This window comes from Paroedura picta, chromosome 3 (genome assembly GCF_049243985.1).
Source record: "Paroedura picta isolate Pp20150507F chromosome 3, Ppicta_v3.0, whole genome shotgun sequence".
NCBI classification, from domain to species: Eukaryota; Metazoa; Chordata; class Lepidosauria; order Squamata; family Gekkonidae; genus Paroedura; species Paroedura picta.
In genome coordinates, this window is record NC_135371.1 from 40714224 (window position 1) to 40735098 (window position 20875).

Here is a 20875-nt window from a genome sequence, read left to right on the forward strand (position 1 = left end):
CAAGTACTGGGGAAAACACCCTGGTCTGAACAACCCTGGCTAGTCTGATCTTGTGAGCTCTTGGAAGCTAAGCTGGGTCAACCCTGGTTAGTACTTGGTTGGGAAACCACTAAGGAAGCTCAGAGTTTTTACACAGAGACAGGCAATGGCAGACTGCCTTTGCTTGCCCTGAGAGTGTTACAGGATCAACGTAAGTCAGCTGCAACTTGATGGCAAAAAAGTAAAATTGGGAAAACAGAATGCACTCTCTGGAAGAAAGAAATGAGCAAGGCCTGCAATGGGGTTGTCCAAGCTGAACAGCACCCACAATGAACCTCAGTTAGGCCTATTATGCACGGACGCCGAAACGGTGATTTCGGGTCACATGGAAAACGCGGAAGGAGAAGACACGAAGCAAACCGCTTACGCACGGGACGGGACGCAATGGTGGCAAAAACCAAAGTAACCGATTATGCACGCGGCGACCCCAGCACCGCTTCTGGTTGCGCCCTGGTCGCCCAGAAGCTGCGCTTTCTTCCGCGTTTCGCTAACACGGCTTTTTCGGCAGCATGCACCAAATCTGCAGCCAGTTGCAGCCGACGCCGTGCGTTATCGGTGATTTTAGGTGACGCCATTCCACCCCGAATGCGGACCTTCCCCTCCATGCATAATGGGCCTTAGAGCTGCCAACTCTGGCCTAGGAAATATCTCGACATTTTTTTTGGGGGGTGGAGACTAGAGAAGGTGGGATATAATGACATGGAGTCCATCCTCCAAATTGCCACTTCTTCCAAGGGAGATCCAGATTTCTTGGCCTCACCTGGATGCTGGCTTCCCTAACCCCAGTTAGATGGTAAAAATACCACTCATTGGTATAAAAGGTCAATGTTCTCTTCTAGTGCTGCTGCCCAAAAGGCTAGTGAGAAGTGGATCATGCTCAGCACATATAATCAATACCTGTAAGAAATATTGCATGAGAGGCTTCTAGGTACCTTACAAAGATTATTATAGAAATGATCAAATTAGAAATGATTTGAATCCCAATTCTAGGGACATGGAAGGAGCTTAAATCAGAAAGCTTTCTACCATGGAAGTCATGGGGGGGGGAGGGAACAGACGGAGTACCTGACTGAGCGCATTTAGGACAGAAAGTCCAATAGTGTGCTGCAATTCTATCCCATCTGAAAAATCACCTTGGGTAAAACACTGAACCTGTCCCATATTGTGATATCTAATCATGAAGAACTAATCTTCCTGCCCAGACATCCTCCAGACACATTCAGCTCAGTCCTCTGCCTGCCTCTCTATATTTACAATTAGGGATAAGCATGGACCAGAAAATTCCAGTTTGGTTTGAGGTTCACGGTGTCCCTAAACCAAACCCCCAAACCAAAAGCACCAAAAGAAACTGGCCAGTTTGGTCTGGTCTGTTTCATTTCTCCCCTCTGTCAAACAGGAGGAAGCAAAATGGACGGCTTTCCAGCAGACAGGAGGAATTTACGGTTGTGAACCAGTTTGTCACCATCCCTATACCCAATTGTTCAGATCTCCGTAGATCCTCTCTCTTGAACATTTCATTTTCTTGCAAAAGACTGATATGTTAATATTTTCTAAGCACCGAGCAAAGCAAGTAAAGCAGAAAGGAATAGGTGAGCTCCCTGCTGTGGGGATAAAGAATGAGCAAAATACTTTTGCATGACACAGCATCTTTATAACCTGGAGTAAAGGACTACCTGGTCCATTTTTATATCGCCCTTCCTCCACAGAGCAAAAAGCAGCACACATTGTATGCCCTTCTATGTTTTACCCTCACAACCCCATGAAGGGTTGAGAGACTGTGGCTGTTGCAACATCATCCAGCAAGAGCCGATGATGCACACATGGCAGTCCCCACTGTGTAGAACAGATTCCCTGAGGAGCTATATGGTTTTTTAGGAGGTGCTGCAAGTGTTGTCTGTGGGGTTTTTTGGCCAGGACTTTTAATGAGCTATAACCTGCAAGTATGAGCCTCTTGCGGCAAAGGGTGGTAAGGCAGCCAACATGCTGTCTGAAGCTCTGCCCATGAGGCTGGGAGTTCAATCCCAGCAGCCGGCTCAAGGTCGACTCAGCCTTCCATCCTTCCGAGGTTGGTAAAATGAGTACCCAGCTTGCTGGGGGGTAAATGGTAATGACTGGGGAAGGCACTGGCATTGAGTCTGCCATGAAAATGCTAGAGGGCGTCACCCCAAGGGTCAGACATGACTTGATACTTGCACAGGGGATATCTTTACCTTTACCTTTAACCTGCAAGTATCTTGAGGGATAGTGAGTTTTTCAGCATTTTATTGGGTTGGTTTTAAATTGTGATGCTTTTAAATGTGGCTTGTAAGCTTCCTTCAGACACAACAGAAGGTAGAATGTAAAAATGTTAATAAATCAATCAAATAAACATAACCAATGAGGTTCATAAGCAGTAAAGGGATTTAAACCCAGGTCTCCAAGATCCTCACCTAACTCTGTTACCATTGCAACTGCACTGTCTCTCTCTCTAGACATTTTAGTGGACTCAATCACATTGCAAAGAGAGCAGCTGGCTCCTAAATCTGTGTCTTTTCTACCCTTACCAAAGAAGCAAAGGCCTATTTCTACTCTATAAAACACCAATGCCTGCTTGGGATGGGAACCTTTTGTAACATGCAATTTCCCCTCAGTCTTGTAATATGTGAATACTCACAAAATCGCATGCAAAAGGTCTAGAAATACTAAATCCAAAAGCCTGAACACCATTTTAACAGGTTTAAAAACAACTCGGATAATCCATTCTATGGGTGTAGGGGACGGGCTCAGGTACTGTCATGCTGAAATATTTATTCAAGACTCATTTGGTGAAGGCTGAAGAGGAACCCCAGACTCACCTCGACCCCTGGTGATAGGGATGACATCTTTCGTAGAAGGAGAGCTGCAGTAGATCCTGCCGTCTTCAATGCGACTTTCTGACTCTGTAAAATCTTCAAAAGAGCAGTTCACACCAGCAGAGAGATCAGGGACATTCCAGGCCTGCAGGACCAGCTGAGAATCAAAAGAGAAGAAAAAAGTCACACATAGGATGGTCAGCTCTGGGTTGGGAAATATCTGGAGATCTGGGCAGTGGTGGAGCCTGGAGAGGGCAGGGTGTAGAGAGGAGGGTCCTCAGAAGGGTACATTCTCCAAAGCAGCCACTGAATCTGATCTCTGTTGCCTGAAATCTTAGGAGAACTCCAACCACCACTTACCGGTTGGTAACCCTCAATTCAGACAGCAATCAACAAATATATCTTCCATCCATTAGTAGGACAGAAGGTCTAAAAGCAAATACTGTACCTCACAAAACTCTCCCCCACCCCCCATTTCAGACAAACTAAAGAAAAACAGTGGTGTCAGGTGTTAGGCCTATACAGAATCCTGCTCAAGTTTTCACAATGGGGCTTTTTCCCAGGAAAATGTTTTTAGGATTGAACTGCTAGTTACCTACCGGGACTTCTGACATGGTGACTGATATGTTCTTAGGCTGGACAGTCAGCTGGACACACTGGCGCAGATCCGAGGCAAAGCGCTGAGGCTCCTCAGCTCGTTCACACCTGTCCTTCCGCGAACAGCTGTGGGAGGAAGAAGGCAAGTTCCATAAGGAAAAGTCTGAAGTGACCTTCACTTTGTGGTTCGTTTCTTTGCTTTCTTCCTTGCCTTTTAGCATTCAAAGAGTCCTCCAATACTTTAACATTTCAGGAATAATAGTAAAATCAATATAAACCATATCAGTAACTAAAGTAACCTTAAGAAATGTGACCAGCTTCCTTGTTCAAGCAGCCAATTAAATAACTTCCATCATCTTGCACAACTTTTACTCAGAAAGACCTGTCCTTTGTAACCCTCAAGAGACACTTCTCACCTGAAGTAACATTAAGTATCATTCACATTCCTTTTTTTTTGTACTATCTGCTGGTTTTGAGGCAGATGCTGTCTATGGCTGTATGAGAACCCCTGTGTAGTGGCTACAATCAAGAAACCTTATTTAGGGCATACAACCTAATAATGCCATGGCTCAAAACATAGCATTTATATAATAAAAGAAAAGATGAACTTCTCATAATCACTTCACACATTTCTGTTTCTAACATGGGGAATTAATCTTCACGGAGTGCAGGGAGGCAACATTATTGCCCTAAATGGCATGGCACAGAAAGATCACTTCCACCAATTTGGAGTAGTACTTAAGAGCAGCGGTTTCTAATCTGGAGAACTGGGTGTGATTCCCTACTCCTCCTTCACATGCGGCCAACTAGGGGGCTCTGAGTCAGTCACTGTTCTCTCAGAGCTCTCTCAGCCTCACCTGCCTCACAGAGGGTGTGTTGTGGGGAGAGGAAGGGAAGGAGATTGTAAGCCTCTTTGAGAGTCCTTCGGGTAGTGAAAACCAAAGGGTAAAAACCAAACTCTTCTTCTTCTTCACAACATTAACCTGTCCAGGATTTGAAATCTTCTGGTGGTGCCATGCTCTGTAAGGCTGATCTGGTTTGCAGGATCTTCTCAGCTGCTGCAGAGAATGTGGAATGCATTGCTCACTGAAGTTTATTTTATTAATTTAATTTATAATTATACTTGTATTCACCCTTCTCTTGGTGGCTCAGGGCAGATAACAACAATGTTAAAATGCAAATATATTAAACATACCATAAATCACATTAAATAAAAAATATAATTTAAATTTAGGACTTATCATTTTAAAGGCTGTTGCCTCTCTTAAAATTAAAACTTACTGGAGGGGACTGGTGGATTTTAGGTTCTCTTTATCCTGACCTTCTGGAAATATGTGAAGACCTGATTATTTCAGAAGGCCTTCAGCATAAAGGAAATCACTGTTTGCCCTCATTTCACTCTTGCCACCTTGTTTTGCTTTGTATAGACAGTGTTAGTTGATACTTATTCTACAAGGCTGTTTATCATTTTATATATTAGCTTTCCCCACTTCGGGTCTGATTTCATGTGTGCTCCTTACTGGTTTGCTGTTTATGTATCATCCTCATTCTTATGCTCTACGATTTTAAGTCACTTGGGATATTTTGGAAACAAAGTCAGGGGTAAGGATGACCTATATAAACAACCATTTTGAACAGCAGCACAAGAGATCTCTTTGCCACAGCTGTGGTGAGCAAGCTATTAGTTTATCTCATTATGAGGTCAGCAGTTAAGTGTGGTTTGAAAAGTGGCTACAGGCAATTTCTTTCTTTTTAAAAATCATGTAACATTCATGCATTTTTATTTTTTTTTAATGGCCACTATCACCAGGCTGATTTTGTTTTTAAATCATGATAGCTTGATACATGCATAATTTCTGTGGTTCAAACTAACTGTCATGTGTTATGTTGATCTGGATAACTTTTTTGCTTTATGAGAGATTTTGTTCTTATGCATAGCACTTGAACACACAGAGGTCACTATTGTCTACTCTGACCGGCAGCAACTCTCCAGGGTCTCAGGCAGATTAGCTTTCCCATCACCTACAAACCAGCCTTTTTAGCTGCAGACGCTGGGGGGACTGAACCCCAGACCTCCTGCACGTAGCACAGGTGCCCCACCACTGATCCACAGCTCCACCTCAAGCAGTTGCATTCTGCGCAGATGATGAAGGCTTTTGGATAGCATCATAAAGCAAACTGATGATTCAGGTAGAATGTTTATTGGCTTGTTGTAAAAATGCACCTGTTTCAACTAAGCCCTGCTTCAAATTCATGCGCTGCAGGAGCACCCAAGTCCATCTGCTAACTGCCTGTGCCACTCCATTCAATGCTCTCCTGATCCCTTCCAATCGGATGAAGTTCTGCTTCACTTTAGAGCCTTCTAAAAACAGCTCTAGATACACCAGGCATTTCGCCGGAGGGACCATTGCCCTGCCCCCAGAGCACCGTTCTATCTAGGTACACCGACTCCATTTAATGAGCTTAAACGAGTTTTCTTTGCTTCCCCTCCCTGCATCTGAGATAACATTATTTCATTACGGAGAGCATTTTAATTAAGTGGAGGGCAATACAGAAAACCAGATACACAAGCGCCTTTCAAGGTCTCAGTAATCTTAGCGATTTATCTCCCGAGCAAGTGCTGGCGTGACATCGCATCACAGAGCTCCTCAGCCACCGCGGCATCCCACCCACCTCCCCGAGGTACTTCAGGGAAAGAGATGTCTTTGAGTTTAATTAAAATGCTCCACATGGCTAAACAGTCAGGGCTTTGTACCTTCTAAGGAGGTTTTCTGCTCCAAGCCCAAACAAGCGCCACCGCCACCCACAATGCCTTTGGGTTGCTGTTTGTTTTCTTCTGTGGTGTGTTTCTGTTCTTCCCTCTGGAGGGAGACAGCCTGCGTTGCAACCTCGAGCAGGTCAATCCAGGTGCAGATCCATGTTGGTGTGAAGCAGCAAAGTTTGAGCCCAGTGAAAGCTTACACCTTGAATGAAACTTCGTTGGTTTTAAAGGAGCCGCTGGACTCAAACTTTGTTCTACCTGGAACAGGATTACAGTCAAAGTAAAACTGATGAAAGGGGGCTTATACTCTAAAAAGCCCCGAAATCTTATTGGACTCTTAAGTGCCCCTCGACTCAAATCTAGCTGTTCTGCTGCAGACCAACACAGCTATTCTTTGAAGCTGTCAAAGGAAATAATCTCTAGAGCTGAAAACTTCTCTCCCATTCCGGAGACACAGGAAGCAGAGCTATGGCTGTTGTCCATGCTGAAAACCAACAATGGCCAGGCAGTCTGCCACAGTAAACAGCTGCACCACAGTAACCAAGGTGTTTTGAAAGCCAGTGTTTATTAAAGCAACTAACAACAATGTAGCCAGGCTCACTCACAAGCTATAATCAACTTCCAAAGATCAGCTCAAGTATCGTTTTGGAACCGACCTGAATTAAAAGGGTTTCACCCCATGACTAAAGGGGAAAGTAACTCTGTCTGCCTCTCTGGAAGGCAAATTACAGAACTATCCCCCGATGATACAGGAAACCCTGCTCCGGGCATCCACAAACCGACCTCCCATGACGGAAGGACTCTGAGGAGCACTGCCCGAGATCTCAGTCACCAGGGAAGTTCCGCGGGGAAAAAGCATTTCCCTAAGAGTTTTTAAGTCCAGGGCGATTACTGGCTATAACAAAGATAGCAAGCAACAGCTGGTTCCACAGGGACTGAATGAGTCCATTGCACACAAATGGACTCTATACCCTGGCCATTCTCCATTTGCCATAGCTTCCAAAAAGGGGAATGGATTCCGGGGTCAGAACTGGAGTTCCAGTCACAAGCAGCAGACTAGCTGGTTTCTTGATCAGTTAGTGACCCCCAACAGTTATAAGTCTACTCTACAAACTTTCCTTGGCTGCTATGATCTTGAATTCTAATATCCATCCCTGTCTGTTCGCTTTGAAGGGGTCTGCTCCAATTGGAAGTGAAACAGCACCTGACCCACACAAAGTTCCTATTTCATCACAGAAGGCTAAACTCAACTCAGGTATGGGTTCATCCTGGACCACCACGGGTGTCCCATTTGCCCAAGTGAAACTGTTTTGCCCATAATTCTCCACTGTATTCGGGGCACAAAAAACCATTCTAATTTGACGGCCACAAACCTAGATCAAGAAATAGGGCAGGCTTTGCAAAGGGAGGTCTCTTTGAAGTACACACAAGATAGCTGTACAAGGCTTCATAATCCAAAGGCTGGCAGACCCCAGTCCTCCAATCCCACTATTAGTGGCCTTTTTCTTTCTCTCCTTTCACCCTAGTCCATGGACTCAGAGTAGATCAGAGAACAAAAAATACTACTGTTCAGAAGCAGCCATTTCTCATATAATGGAAAGCAATTGGCTCCAGGGTTGCAAGCTACTCTTTTGGGGATGTGGCCTGTGTCAATCTCTGCTTGCAAGGAAACAATTTCTGGTGCTTTCTCGAGAAAAGAAGCCACATTTCTAGTCCTCAGCCGCCCCACACATTTGACATTCAGAACCCCACTGTGTACCAGACAGCTGAAAGCGCAGCCTGCCCGTCAATCAGTTCTGCAGCGTGCAACACAGGGAGAAGGCTAGAGAAGAACGCTCCCCAGAGGTAGAGAGATGGACAGGCAGATCCTGCTTCTTCCTGCTGGATGCAAACGGACAAAGACTATTCCCCTCCCTTCTCCTTCTCCCATCTGCCTGCCCTCTCCCAGGATAAGGAAGGGTGCCGGCAGCTGCATTGGACAGAGCAGTTTGTCACTGGGCAAGTCAGAAGCAAATCTGCTGAGCAGGATTCTTTCTCCCCTTCTCCCAAGCATGAGAGCAGCTTCAGGGCAGATTATGCAAAAGGGACCTTGGCAGAAGCATCTACACTAGCCACCAAATCAAAGTGGCTGACCAGCAATGCATCCCTGATGGGGATTTTAAAAGCATAGGCAGCTGCAGGCTTAGAGGCTGCTCAAAAGGCTGGTAGTAGCTGGTCAGGAAAGAGAGCCTGGGCCAATCTGTATGTAGCCCCAGAAACGGGATGTCATAGGAGAATTTCAGTGACACCCTGCATCGATTTACACTATAACCAGCTGTGGTGCTTGGCAGACTTTTTGCTATCATTTCCATGAGGTCTAGGTTTCTAGTCCTCAGCTCTTAAGGTGCTTGACCTCTATGTGCCACACTAGGCACGACACTTTATCCTACACTGAATGGATAATCCATCATGTGCAAAATCTGGTATAAATATTTAGGACACAGGCTGGGAAGTTAACCCTGATATAAACTTCAAGACAAAATGAATGGTCATGCATGACATCATGGTATAACATTTCCTTCTGCATTCAGTCATCCAACTTAACCAACGGTAAGTAAAAATAGGCTCATGACACATTTATTTATTTGAGAATTTATATACCACCCCTCGCAGTAATGTCATCTTGGGGCAGTTTACACAAAATAAAATTTCAATAAAACCAATACATTTCACCAATCTAACAATTAGTTAATTTAAAATAGTTTAAAATTGCATTTGTCATTGTTGCATCAGTAGAAGCAATAGCAGCACATAACCAACTAGATGTTAAAATTGAAGGAATCGAAGGGGGGGTGGAGGGCAGAAGGGGTGGGAGGGAGGCCCGAGATTTGGATCTGTTGATAATTAACCTGCCAGCCTCAACCATAAGCTTGGTAAAAGAGCTCCATCTTGCAGGCCCTGCGGAATTCATAGTGTTTCAACAGGGCCCTGATCTCACCTGGGAGTTAATTCCCCCATGTACGTGCCTGACTCCTCCCTCTGCTGTTTGCCTTTTTTTTTTATGGAGAACAATAAGGAACTCCTGGTTTGAAATAGACTCCAGATATCCATGATGTACAAAAATGCAGGTTAACTGCTTTCCTGCCAATAACTGAGATCCCCAAATACATACTCTGGTTAAGAAGTTCTGGGAAGAAAGAGGAATCAGACATGGCACATACTGCATTCCTGCACATTTAAAAAAAATTAACCATGGTTAAAATGGGGGCCTGAATGCAGATGAAGAAATCACAGAATCATGGAGTTGGAAGGCACCCAAGGGCCATTTAGTCCAACACCTTGCACAATGCAGGAAACAGATAACTACCTGCTCACACACAGTGACCTCAATTTCATGCCCAGATGACTCCTCCCACCCTCAGGAAAATCAGAATCCCTGGCCAATCTGGCCCGAAGGAAATTTGCCTCCCGATCCCAAAGTGGCAATTGGCTCCTTCTTGTGGCCCAGCTGCCTGAGCCACAAGAACCAAGCACTAACACAACCCTTCCTGCCCACCCATTCACAATCTTTATTTCTGTATCTATTTGTTTACTTCATCTATTTATTATTTATTAATGACATTTATATCCTATCTTTCCTAGCACAGAACCCTTCTTTCTCCTCAAAGCAGCTTATACTGTTCTCCTCTCCTCCATTTTATCCACACAACAATCCTCTGAGGCTGAGTGCAGTGATGGGTCCAAGGTCATCCAGCATGTTTCCATGGCACAGTGGGGATTCATACCCTGGTCTCCCAGATACTCGTTCTGGGAATTGTGTTACGCCAAACCTTCTTTCCCATATCATTAAAAGGTTGCAATGCCTTTTAACTGTTCAAAAGGCTTCGTGCACATTAGCAGCGTTTCCTATGAAGCAAGTTAGTATTATGATTCATGTTTTATAGGAGGGGGAGTGAAGGGTGAAGTTAAGGCAAAAGAGCAGACGTGGATCTTTATCCATCTGTCAAAGCATGCAAGCACATAGGGCCCCAAAAGAGATTGGGATCATAGCATGAAGAAAGAAGAGGCCCCTTAATCCTTGAAACCTTGTTTGGTTATTGCTAAGCAAAAGATCCCCAACTTCCCTGGGACACACTATTCTTACCAATGTAAAGTAAAAAAGGCACCCCCCCAAAGGCTCCATCTTTCCCTCTTTTAGGTGCTAAGGAAGAGAGAGTGGGCACTTTTATTTAGTGAAACCATGCAGTTGGGATGGCAAACTCCCATGCACAAGCACACAGAGAGGCTTGCAGTTTGCCTTTTGGGTGAATTGAGATCTGTGGTGCTTTAAAAGGGAATTAGGCAGTTTCATGGAGGATAGGTGATATAGAATCATAAAGTCTGAAGGGACCTCCAGGGTCATCTACTCCAGGTCTATCAGTGACTGCTAGCCAGGGTGACTAAAGGCAACCTCCACATTCAGAAGCATTCTTGAATATCAGTACAGGAAAGCAAAAATGGGAAGACCTAGGACTCTACGCTCTTTTGGTTGGCCCTCGGGTACAACTGTGTGACATGAATGTTGTGCTAGATGGTCCGCTGGTCTGATTCACCTGAGCTTTTCTTGCATCTGTTTTGATCCTAAGAGTATCTTATTTAAGTCCATCTACTAAGTTCATGGAAAAGGCAAATCTGGGTATCTTCAGTCCCCTCTCACAAGCTCATCTCATGTCAGCCCCATTGTTAGGCTTGTCTTGGGCCTTAAATTGCCATTTTTTGGTACAACAGCAGATCCATCAGCAGCATGATATTTTCCTTAGCAGAGCAGGGGAGGGCAGTTTGTGTTTCCCCTCGCCTCCCCCCCCCTTCCTGGTCACTGCAAAGCCTCACTTTGCCTACCACATCATTTCTGGAAGTTTGGGGAAACACAGAAGGCTGCAGAGGGAGGGGAGAGGTGGGGAAGCTGCCCTCCTCTAACACAACTCTGCTTACGCTGCTTCTGACCTCAGGCATGTGCCTTGTGCAGTTCTCTTATTACTCTCTCCTCCTTAAATTAAAACTTGTGTATTTATTAGAATATTTGCACGCTGTCTTTCTGATGAATGAGCCACAAGCCAGATCTCTCTTTTCTTTTAAGTCCGATTGTTAGCTAATCTATTTTCCTGAAGGCACCTAGCCTCACTTTACCTACTCCTACAATTTCCCTCCTGACCTCTGCTACTAATTGTCACACCCCAGTCTCTCACCGATGCCCATTTTGTCCACTTTATGCAGATCTGGTGCCTTCAGGGTAGGAACTACAGGGTAGGAACTACTGTGGTGGTGGTGGTTGTTCTGTAACAATGCCTTGAATCCTGCTGACACTAAATAAATAGTAAAACTGGTAGATGGAATTATTAGCCCAGCTGCTCATTCAGTTCCCATAAATGGTGCCTATGAAGAGGTGCAAGATAAGCAGTGCATACACTCACATGTTGTGTAAAACACACCAGCCGCAGTGAGGGTCCCTGGAGCCCAGGCACAACGCGCAGGTTGTATATTGTTCACAGCTCTCCACTGGCACGCGAGTCACCTGAGAGATACAAAAAGAAAGGGAAAAGGCAGATAAATCAGTTCATCCCTTAAGAATGCCAAGTTAGTCAAGTCCTTATCAGCTACACACTGATTGTTCCACGGAAGCCCTTTTCTCCACTCAGGAGAGCAAAGTAGATGTGCTTTGCATCAGAACTACAACAAGTTCATTAGAAGAGCCAAGGAGGAATTGGAACAATTCTAGAATTCAGAATAATGTATTCTGTACTCTGAAAAAGGAATAATACTTCTACTCCCTCCCTCCCCCCCAAAAAGGAGCATCTCTATATAATACAGAATAACCACAATATTTCTGCTGCAGGATGTCATGAGCCTAAACAGAGGGAAATAGAGTTTCATGGAAGTGGTCACGCCAACATCACGTGGTGTAGTTTAAGTGGCTGAAAATGAAATCCACCAAGGAACAGAACCTGGAATCAGGAGGGGAAAGTACGTGCAAACATTAAAAGTGTGAATGTCCTCCAGAGCAGGTGAAACAGAGGGTGGGAATGACAGCCAAAGTCTGGGAAATCTCACAGGGACCTGAGGGTTTCTGTGTATTTGCTGCAGGAAGTGAGAAGAGAAACAGAAGAGCAGGAGGTACGCTTTGATCAGGGATTAAAATAATTTCCCCAGATCCCATCCCTTGCTATCACCACATTAAAAACCCAAACACCACCAGCAGGCATGAAAGGGTCAACAAAATATAGGTCAAAGCCCAAGGCTCTTTCTAAGCCCAGTGTTAATGATCTGAGGCCCCTGCTATTTCTTTGAGGCTGGTGATCAGAGCAGGGGGAGGGAGAGGGCTGCTCCTGTGCTTTCAACTGTGTTCCCCAGAGGCAATCCTGAGCCTAGGAAATTAAGCACTGAGGCTATAAGTCCAGACCCTGCTGTAGAGTGAGGCCTTTGTGAGTCAATTGTATAATTGCAAATAGCTTTAAAATTGTCAGTCTCTGGTGAAGGGTTTTCTACGCCCATGGAAGCAGGGAGTTAAGGGCTACAGACTGGCAATGTATCTTATTTATATGTATATATCTGTTGTTTGTTTTTTTAATATATTTTTAAAGACTGCACTACCAGTAAGAACCAGTGTAGAGCAGAAAAGGATCTCAACATGGGCCTTCCTGGTCTGACCACTTTGACCACAGGCTCTGTAACAGTTAGAGCCCCAGCAAAATGCTCAAGTTTGACAAAAGGGATGGTTAGAACTAAGGGGGCTATCAAGATGGCACCACTAAAAAACACACACACATACAGAGGCCTAATTATTTTACCTATCATCAACACCTTTCCACAAATAGCAGAGAAGAGGTAATGTATCTCTTCTGTACATTCCTGTGGACATCTTTGGAAGACTGGTCATATGAACAAACACTCTCACGACCCAAGGTTCCAGTCATGGCAATTAAAAGGACAGCTCCTTAATGAAACATCATCAAAGGTTACCTTGCCCAAAGTTCACCCAAGCCCTTAAAACGTAAATATACTATTCACATACCTAATTTGAAGGGAGGAAAATGTGCTGCAGCCACCAACCAATGAGCATGCACACCATAGACAAAAACACAAAGCAGAACGGGCCAGGCAAAAATGCTTCCTGACATGGGTACAATGCATACCTTGTTCTTAACATGCTGACTATATGGTTTTTATGAGCACAAACTCTTCTTTCTGCTTTGTTTGTCTTATCCTTAATGTAATTTCTGCTTGTTTTTGTTTTTGATCAGACCCAGCACTGTGAAAGTTTCCAGACACTTACTAGCAGGTAAACGAAATCTTCCAGAGTGAAGAGAAAAAGACAGAAGGAGAAATGTCCCCATCTATTCTGTGCTAGAAGTTCCCACAACTCCATTGTTTCAATATTCAACCACAATGGCGGTAAAATCTAGCTGCCAGAGAATCCAGTAGGAAGCTAATAATTTTAATATTAAATGTTAAAAACATCCAGAAAATCATTTTGGTGAGACATGGGGCAGGTTGAGGCCTGGGAATCTGCTGGAATTGCAGGTCATTTCCAGGCTACAGAGATCAGTCCCCCTGGAGAAAAGCCAGGCTTCAGGTGGGAAACAGAGAAATGCTGGGTGCCAGTAATTGCTAATAAAAATAAACTTCAAATAATTCATAAATTTTCACAGGTTCTTCTTTTAATGCAAAATGTGCTTAAAGAACACAACACCTTTCAGTCAGCATACCCTTCAGTATCAGAGTAAATAAAAAACAGTTGTATGTCACATTCAAACATGAAAACATCGGCTGGCAAAGAACTTACATAGAGTTTCTGAATTCGCTATGTCAGCTTTTCTCAACATTTTTAGCATTGAGAAACCCCTGAAATATTCTTCAAACTTTGAGAAACCCCAGAAGTGGGGCCTCCTGGTCCTAGCTGGATGCTAGCATCCCCACCACTGGTCAGGGGTGTCAGCCTTTAGGTGGGATATGGAGATCCCACAGAATGAAAACTCTTCTCCAGACTGCAGAGATCAGTTGGAGGAAAGAGCTGCTTGGGATGAGGACAGAAGGCTGTATTACACTTCCCTCCACACACACACACACACACACACACACAGAGAGAGAGAGAGAGAACACAGAAGACAAACAAATTCCTCCCTTCTCAAATTGCAAATCTTATTAACCACACAATCACCTCTCCATGTAGGAAATACCTGAGTGTCTTCCTCTTTGGATTGCTCTGAAAAGCCATTGGCCAGAAGATCCAAATTTAAAAGAAAACAATCCCATGACAGTAAATGAGCAAGTCCAAAAAGACTTACGCCATCCTCCTGCAACAGCTTCTTCTGTGCTCTAGTTACATGTCATTAAGGAAATGGCAATATGTACAGCTTGGTGTAGTGGTTAAGAAGAGCAGTTTCTAATGTGGTGAGCTAGATTTGATTCCATGCTCCTCCACATGTATTTCTGGGCCTCCCAGAGCCACCCCCCTCCAGATGGTGCACAGAGGCTGGACCAGGAGATGGCTTGCTCTCCCCATGTCCTCCATGTTGAAAGAGGCCTTAGCAACTTACTGGCAGCATGGCAGTTCCTGTTCCACCCAGAAAACTTCAGACACTGGCAGGATGTTGGATTTGGAGAGCTGATCCTTATTAGCCTTTCCTAGCTGAGAGCTCCCTCCTGATCAAGGCTAAACTACCAGGACTGAGGGCCTTCCTTATTGGGGCTAAATTATCCTGACTGAGGGCCATGACTTACTTGTGAGTAAATATTCCCAGGAGAGAGGCTTGTCTGTATGCAATATGATATGATTGGCCCTCATTGGCATAATGCAATTTCAACTTATTGGCCCTCACTCATGAATAAACATTCCCAGGGTAGAGGCTTTTCCTGGCTGTCTGCACGAAATTTGACCTGATTGGCCCTCATTGGCAGAGTGCTCTCTCCATACTGGCAGCATACCCCAGGGAAGGCCAATCAGGTAGAGAATGAGTTGATGGCACACAAGTTCATCTTTATAATGTTTAGTGAGAGAGATATAGGCCAGAATGTGGTGAAGTATGTTACGGGAACAGAAAGATCATAGTAAAATCACCCACGCAAGTTAACACAACTACAGAAACTGTTTCTGCTTGGCCTGCACGCATGAGCAGAAACTTGGTAATGTCAGGGCTGCAAGCTATGTCCTGGGGCTCACATCATTCCTTGGCATGATGAGAGTGTACACAAAGCATTGGTAAAACATCTGTGCTGTCCTCTAGCTTCCAGCAGCCACAGCACAGACTACTTCAGTTTCCTAGAGGAATGAGTTACTTAATCTTCTGTCTTCCGCTGTCATCAGTCTTTAACCTAATCAGTCTGTGATAGACACAAAGGACACAAGGAGCAGGATATTTCTTTTCCTTTGTGGAGAAGGATTTATGTGATGGTGTAACAAACCAATGTCCATTAGACAAATCAAACCATCCAGCACAGCCGGTCCCTCCACAGTCAAGTCAAATGAGCATAATCAGCCACTTCTTACTGTCTGTTCCAAACCTGTACCATCCTCTTCAAGGCTGTTACTCTAAAGCAGGCTGGTTAAAAAAAATGTCTGTTATGTCAGACACAGCCAGGACAGGTACCCATCTAATTCTCTCAATAGCCACAGTATGCACAGGAAGCAAAAATGGAAGTTTACTGAATTGAAGTCACAAAAGCTATGCAGGGTTTGTAAAGGGCATTCACCAACCTTTGTCCTACCAAGTCTTCCTTTCCACACTGCAGAAGGATATCAAAGTTGTTTTTTATACCCCACGTTTCACCCCAGCATGGTGTAGTTGTTAAGAACGGCACCTTACAATCTGGCGAGCCGGGTTTGATTCCCTGTTCCTCCATATGCAGCCAGCTGGGTGACCTTGTGCTCGTCACAGTCCTGATAGTGCTGTTGTGACTCAGCAGTCCTATCAGAAGCTCTCTTAGGCCCATTATGCACAGGCCATAATGCCCGCGCTGGCGGCAGCAGCGCTTCGGTTAAAATCACCGGTAATGCTCACTGCCACCAACAGTGTGACTGTCTCCCGACCCAGGGCTACGGAAGGCCCGAGTTAAGAGAACACGGGATATTCCATAGCTACCTGGGTAAGCCGGGACTGCGGCGGGCCGGCGCTGTGCATAATCGCTAGTGCCAGGCCTGTTGGCCCGCCCAGCCCCAACCCTAAGGTGTCCCTCTAGGGGCACCGTGTGCCCCTGCGGGCTCCACGGAGCCCCAGAGCTGGCAGGGGCAACCCCCTGCCCCCACTTGGGCTTGTGGAGGGGGCTGGGCCCCCCCACTCCCTCCCCAGGCCGTCCAAACCACCCCCCCGCCGCGCCGGCTTACCTTCTGGCCCCAGCATTCAGCGCACGCGCTATGACGGGGCAGCCCAGCATGCCCCCCCGTGCATACACGGGGAACGGCAGGGCATCCTGCCCCGCCGCAATGGCACAGCGGCAGCGTGCAGTAGCTGCCGCTGTGCATAAGAGGCCTTATACTCACCTACTCACAGGGTTTCTGTTGTGAGGAGAGGAAGGGAATTGTAAGCCGCTTTGAGACTCTTTGGGGCAGTGAAAAGTAGGGTATAAAAACCAACTCTTCTTCTACCCAAAGGAGTCTCAAAGTGGCTTACAAACACCTTTCCCCTCCTCTCCCCATAACAGACACTCTGTGAGGTAGGTGGAACGGAGAGAGCTCTGACAAAACTGCTCTGCGATAACGGTTTTGACAGAATTGTGACTAGCCCAATTCCACCCAATTAGCTGGATGTGGAGGAGTGGGGAATCAAACCCGGTTCCCCAGATTAGAGCCCGCTGGTTTTCACCACTACACCCCCCCCTGGCTTGTTTCAGTGAGACAAACAAGCTGCTTAACTTTTTAATCAACTCCCCTATTTTCCATCAGCCTCATCAAACACAGAATTAATTTAAATGTTTTGGGGGAAATCCTGAATTCGTCCCAGAATGAATAACTAGACCATGTGAGAGAAATCATTGTGGGGATAGCCACTGATGGAGCTATCTATCCTCCATGAATCTGTCTAATTCCCTTATTAAAGCCATCAGTGCTCATGGCCATCGCTATATCAGCTGGCAGTTAATTCCACAAAGTAATTACTCATTGAGTGAAGAAGTACTTCCTTTTGTTACCCATCCACATCCATATTCTATATATACAATAACGAGTTTCATTATGACCCTCAGTTATGATTTACAGGTTCTTTTGCAATGATCCCTTAAAAATATGTATATATCTTGGTCACAGAGTCCTTTTGCTGTGTCTTCACTTCCCCGTTCAGCTGTTATGTGCCACTTCAGTCACATCATGGATTTCCAAGCTTTGCTTTGCCAAACTAAGGCTCCACTGAACAGATGTGCATTCAAAATTGTAAACAGATGCTGTATGATCATTGTAAGTAGTATGCAAAGTAGACTTATGCAAATTACAAAGTTTGCATAAGGGTTTTTTTTTCTGAGCAAAGAAATTCGGGATTTTTTTTTGGGGGGGGGGTACTGAAATTTATTTATTTACTGGCAGCATAGTACCAGCCTTCTTTGCAACACACCGTTATGTTAGGGATGATGTTCAAAAGCTGGTCTTCAACAGATGAAGGCCAGACACTCTCTCACATTCAGCATCTCAGTTCCTAGAAACCTATCCAATTATTAAAGTCTTCATCAAGTAACCGGGCACAATAGACATTAAGATAATCTCAGAGGATTCTTCATTGCTTGTCCCTGTTCCAGACACTAGCCATAACCCACTCTTCTTAATCCGACAGCAGGAGCCAGCCTTAAAGGGTTACAAGCTTTTTATTAATTGCTCCTCCAGATTTGATTAAAATCCCCTCATTCCTCAGGCCCTTTGAGCTCTGTTACAACTGCTCATTTAATTACTTTCCTCCAACACCCTGATAACAGCAGACTGCTGTGGGTAAGAACTCTTTTTATTAAGCCAAAGGGGGGAGAGAGAGAGAGACCTGCAGAAGGAAGAAGCTCAATGTCATCATGGTCACTTCAGCAACCGTCCAAGAACTTTGCTGAGAACCTAGAACAGTGGCATTCACTTTGCAGCTGGTGGACCATCAGTAACCATCAACCACAAAAGCCACGGGAGTTCTGAATGTTTGGTACACCGCCCCCCGTCCCAATTCACACATGCAATAATGTAAGGTATAATTACTATATTAAATATATCTTTTTAAATTATCGGACTACTTCTGAGCATGTAGGGCTGTCCCTCTCCACTGCTGTAGAACGTACCCTATCCAAGCTTAAATCCGTAGTGCTAAAGTAATAATAAACATGGACAGACAGCTAAAACGTAAGGAAGCCAGGTGTTACCCCAAACCCAAAATAATAGAGCAGAGTAAACTGGCAAGAGGGAACAGTAACTCCTTCAATCTTACCAGAGATTACTCCAAAGTAGTGGACAATTTTGCCAACCCTTTGTCGATGCTACAGCCTTGAGATGCACTTTCTGCTTGTAACATCTTCAGCTTTAAATGCTGCAACCTGCCTACTAGCAGTCACATCTCAACCCAAAAATGTTCCTGTCTTTTAGGAGGAATGATGTCCACAGCCAGACCACAGCCAGAAAAAACATTTAAAATATCTACTGGTCAGCCTTCAACACAAAGCTAGAGATATTCAAATAATTAGCATTTACAACAACATTTTAGGCATCCAATCAAGAGCCATTGGGATCTTTTTCAGACTAGCTCTACCTATCAAAAGGACAGGGAACCTTTTTTTGGGGGGGATACCCTTTCTGTCACCAGCATGTATGTCACTTCAGCCATTTCTATTCCAAACAAAAAATAGTTTTTACAGAACTCTTCAACAGCCACTACAAGCCCCCATTGGTTCAACAGGCAAACGAGGGTAAATCGAAATTTATTGCTACAAAATCATAGAAACCATTATTAAACAAAAAATGTGAAGCTATTGTTTCTTGACATATCCCTCAATCTAGGTCTATATACTTCTGAAGGTGGTGTTTCCATCACTTTAATCCTTTTCCAAATACTTCTGTGCTCATTGATTTACACCATACCAAGACAGCGGTTTTGGCATCCTTGAGGGACTCAAATCATGTTCCTTTTAAATGTTATTTGAGTTTTAGGAACAAAAGGAAGTCTGAAGGAGCAACATTATAGCTGTAGGGTGGATGGAGTAAGATGTCCCAAGAAGATTCTAATACAACAGCCCTTGCTACCCTTGAAGGATGAGCAGGTATATTGTCACATTGGGGGGGGGGGGATCCTTAGAGCAAATTTCCTGGTCTTTTTCTCACCAATAGAGTTTTAAATTTTCTTAATAGTTCTTCATAATAAGCCCTCATGTGCATCTTGCCTTCTTCAAGAAAACTGCTTTGTTTGGAATAAACGTGTACATGTATGAACAATACCATTGGACTTATCCTCGTACATTCCATAGGTAGTAGGGATTTCAGTAAATGCCCATAAACATAGGGGAAGAAAGAAATGATTCTACCAGGAGAAGAAACAAATAATTCTACACTATTTGATTTGATAGTCTTAGTACCCTCCCCCAATGCAAAATGTGAAATAAAGGTAATTTATCTTGTTTCAGAGACAGTTCTCTTGAGAAACCATGCTTTCTCTGAAACTCACTTCCAAGGAGAAGCTTCTACTTTCATATTAAAGGCCTTCTGGATTACAAACTGAAACATCACCTTTGGTTGATGTTTTGCCATCGTTTTGGTTGATGTTTTGCCACTTAAAAGGTGAAGGATCTTCTGAACTGGCTAGAACAGATTTTATCTAAACTGCTTAACTAAAATCAGAAATGGGCAGTACTCTGTCGGGGGGCAAGAAACTTTTCCATACTACAGAACCCAATAGTTAATTTTTTAAATTCTTAAATTGTAAAACTGAAGGAATGGAAACCATGAACAACTTAGAAATGAACAACACTCAAAATATGGAACAGGCCTGGTACTATTTCTCTAGATATTTCTAATGCACATGGAGGAACTGACAAATTCTAATCCAAGCTTTCTCAACCAGGTTTTTAATGAAAACATGGGGTTTCTTGATGGCCCTGGAAGGGTTTACCAAATGGGTGGGAGTTTTATATATTTTTAAAATTTGTGGTCCAAATCATGCCTCCAGGAATGACATACAGTGAAGCGAAGCCACCAAATCTTATGCTTTTCAAGTGTCAGCATTAAAACTAGCTTAGATCATAGGACTTAAATTAGGGGAGGCAAAATAGCCAAACACCTTTAGATCTGTATTTTAGGTCACCTAGCTCTGGTCTTAGTGTCCCCACATACAAGTGTATTGAAGCTACAGGAGGAGAAACAAACACAACTTTAATGAAGTAGTCGCATGCTAAGTAGTACAAGACCTTGCCCCAAGTCCTGTTTACTTGGCCTTCTTTATGAACGTCATAATGATACGTCAAGGGGTTTCAAAGAAAGGCTGGGACTACTAGCTTCTATCCGAACATGCACAGCAACCACCAAATTATCTCCTACATTTTGCATACTTATAGATTTATGTTTTCTTCCCTCTACATAAAATGTTATCTAAATAGCATTTTTGAGGAAAGTCCTACTGAAGCTGGCTTTCCATTTCAAGGAAAAGGTAAGAGAGGGAAACACAAGTATTCCTGCTAAAGGTCATACATT

General features: G+C 44.2%; 1 protein-coding gene across 11 annotated transcripts in view; it reads right to left on the reverse strand.

The window, feature by feature from the left end:
• PLXNA1 (plexin A1) overlaps nucleotides 1-20875 on the reverse strand; it is a 424561-nt gene that overhangs the window by 172540 nt on the left and 231146 nt on the right. For all 11 annotated transcript variants that reach the window (XM_077325380.1, XM_077325387.1, XM_077325383.1 and 8 more), the window contains exons 5-7: nucleotides 11658-11758; nucleotides 3470-3593; nucleotides 2874-3027 (exon numbers count right to left, since the gene is read on the reverse strand). In XM_077325380.1, coding sequence (XP_077181495.1) covers nucleotides 2874-3027; nucleotides 3470-3593; nucleotides 11658-11758 — 379 coding nt within the window. The remainder of the gene's footprint in view (nucleotides 1-2873; nucleotides 3028-3469; nucleotides 3594-11657; nucleotides 11759-20875) is intronic.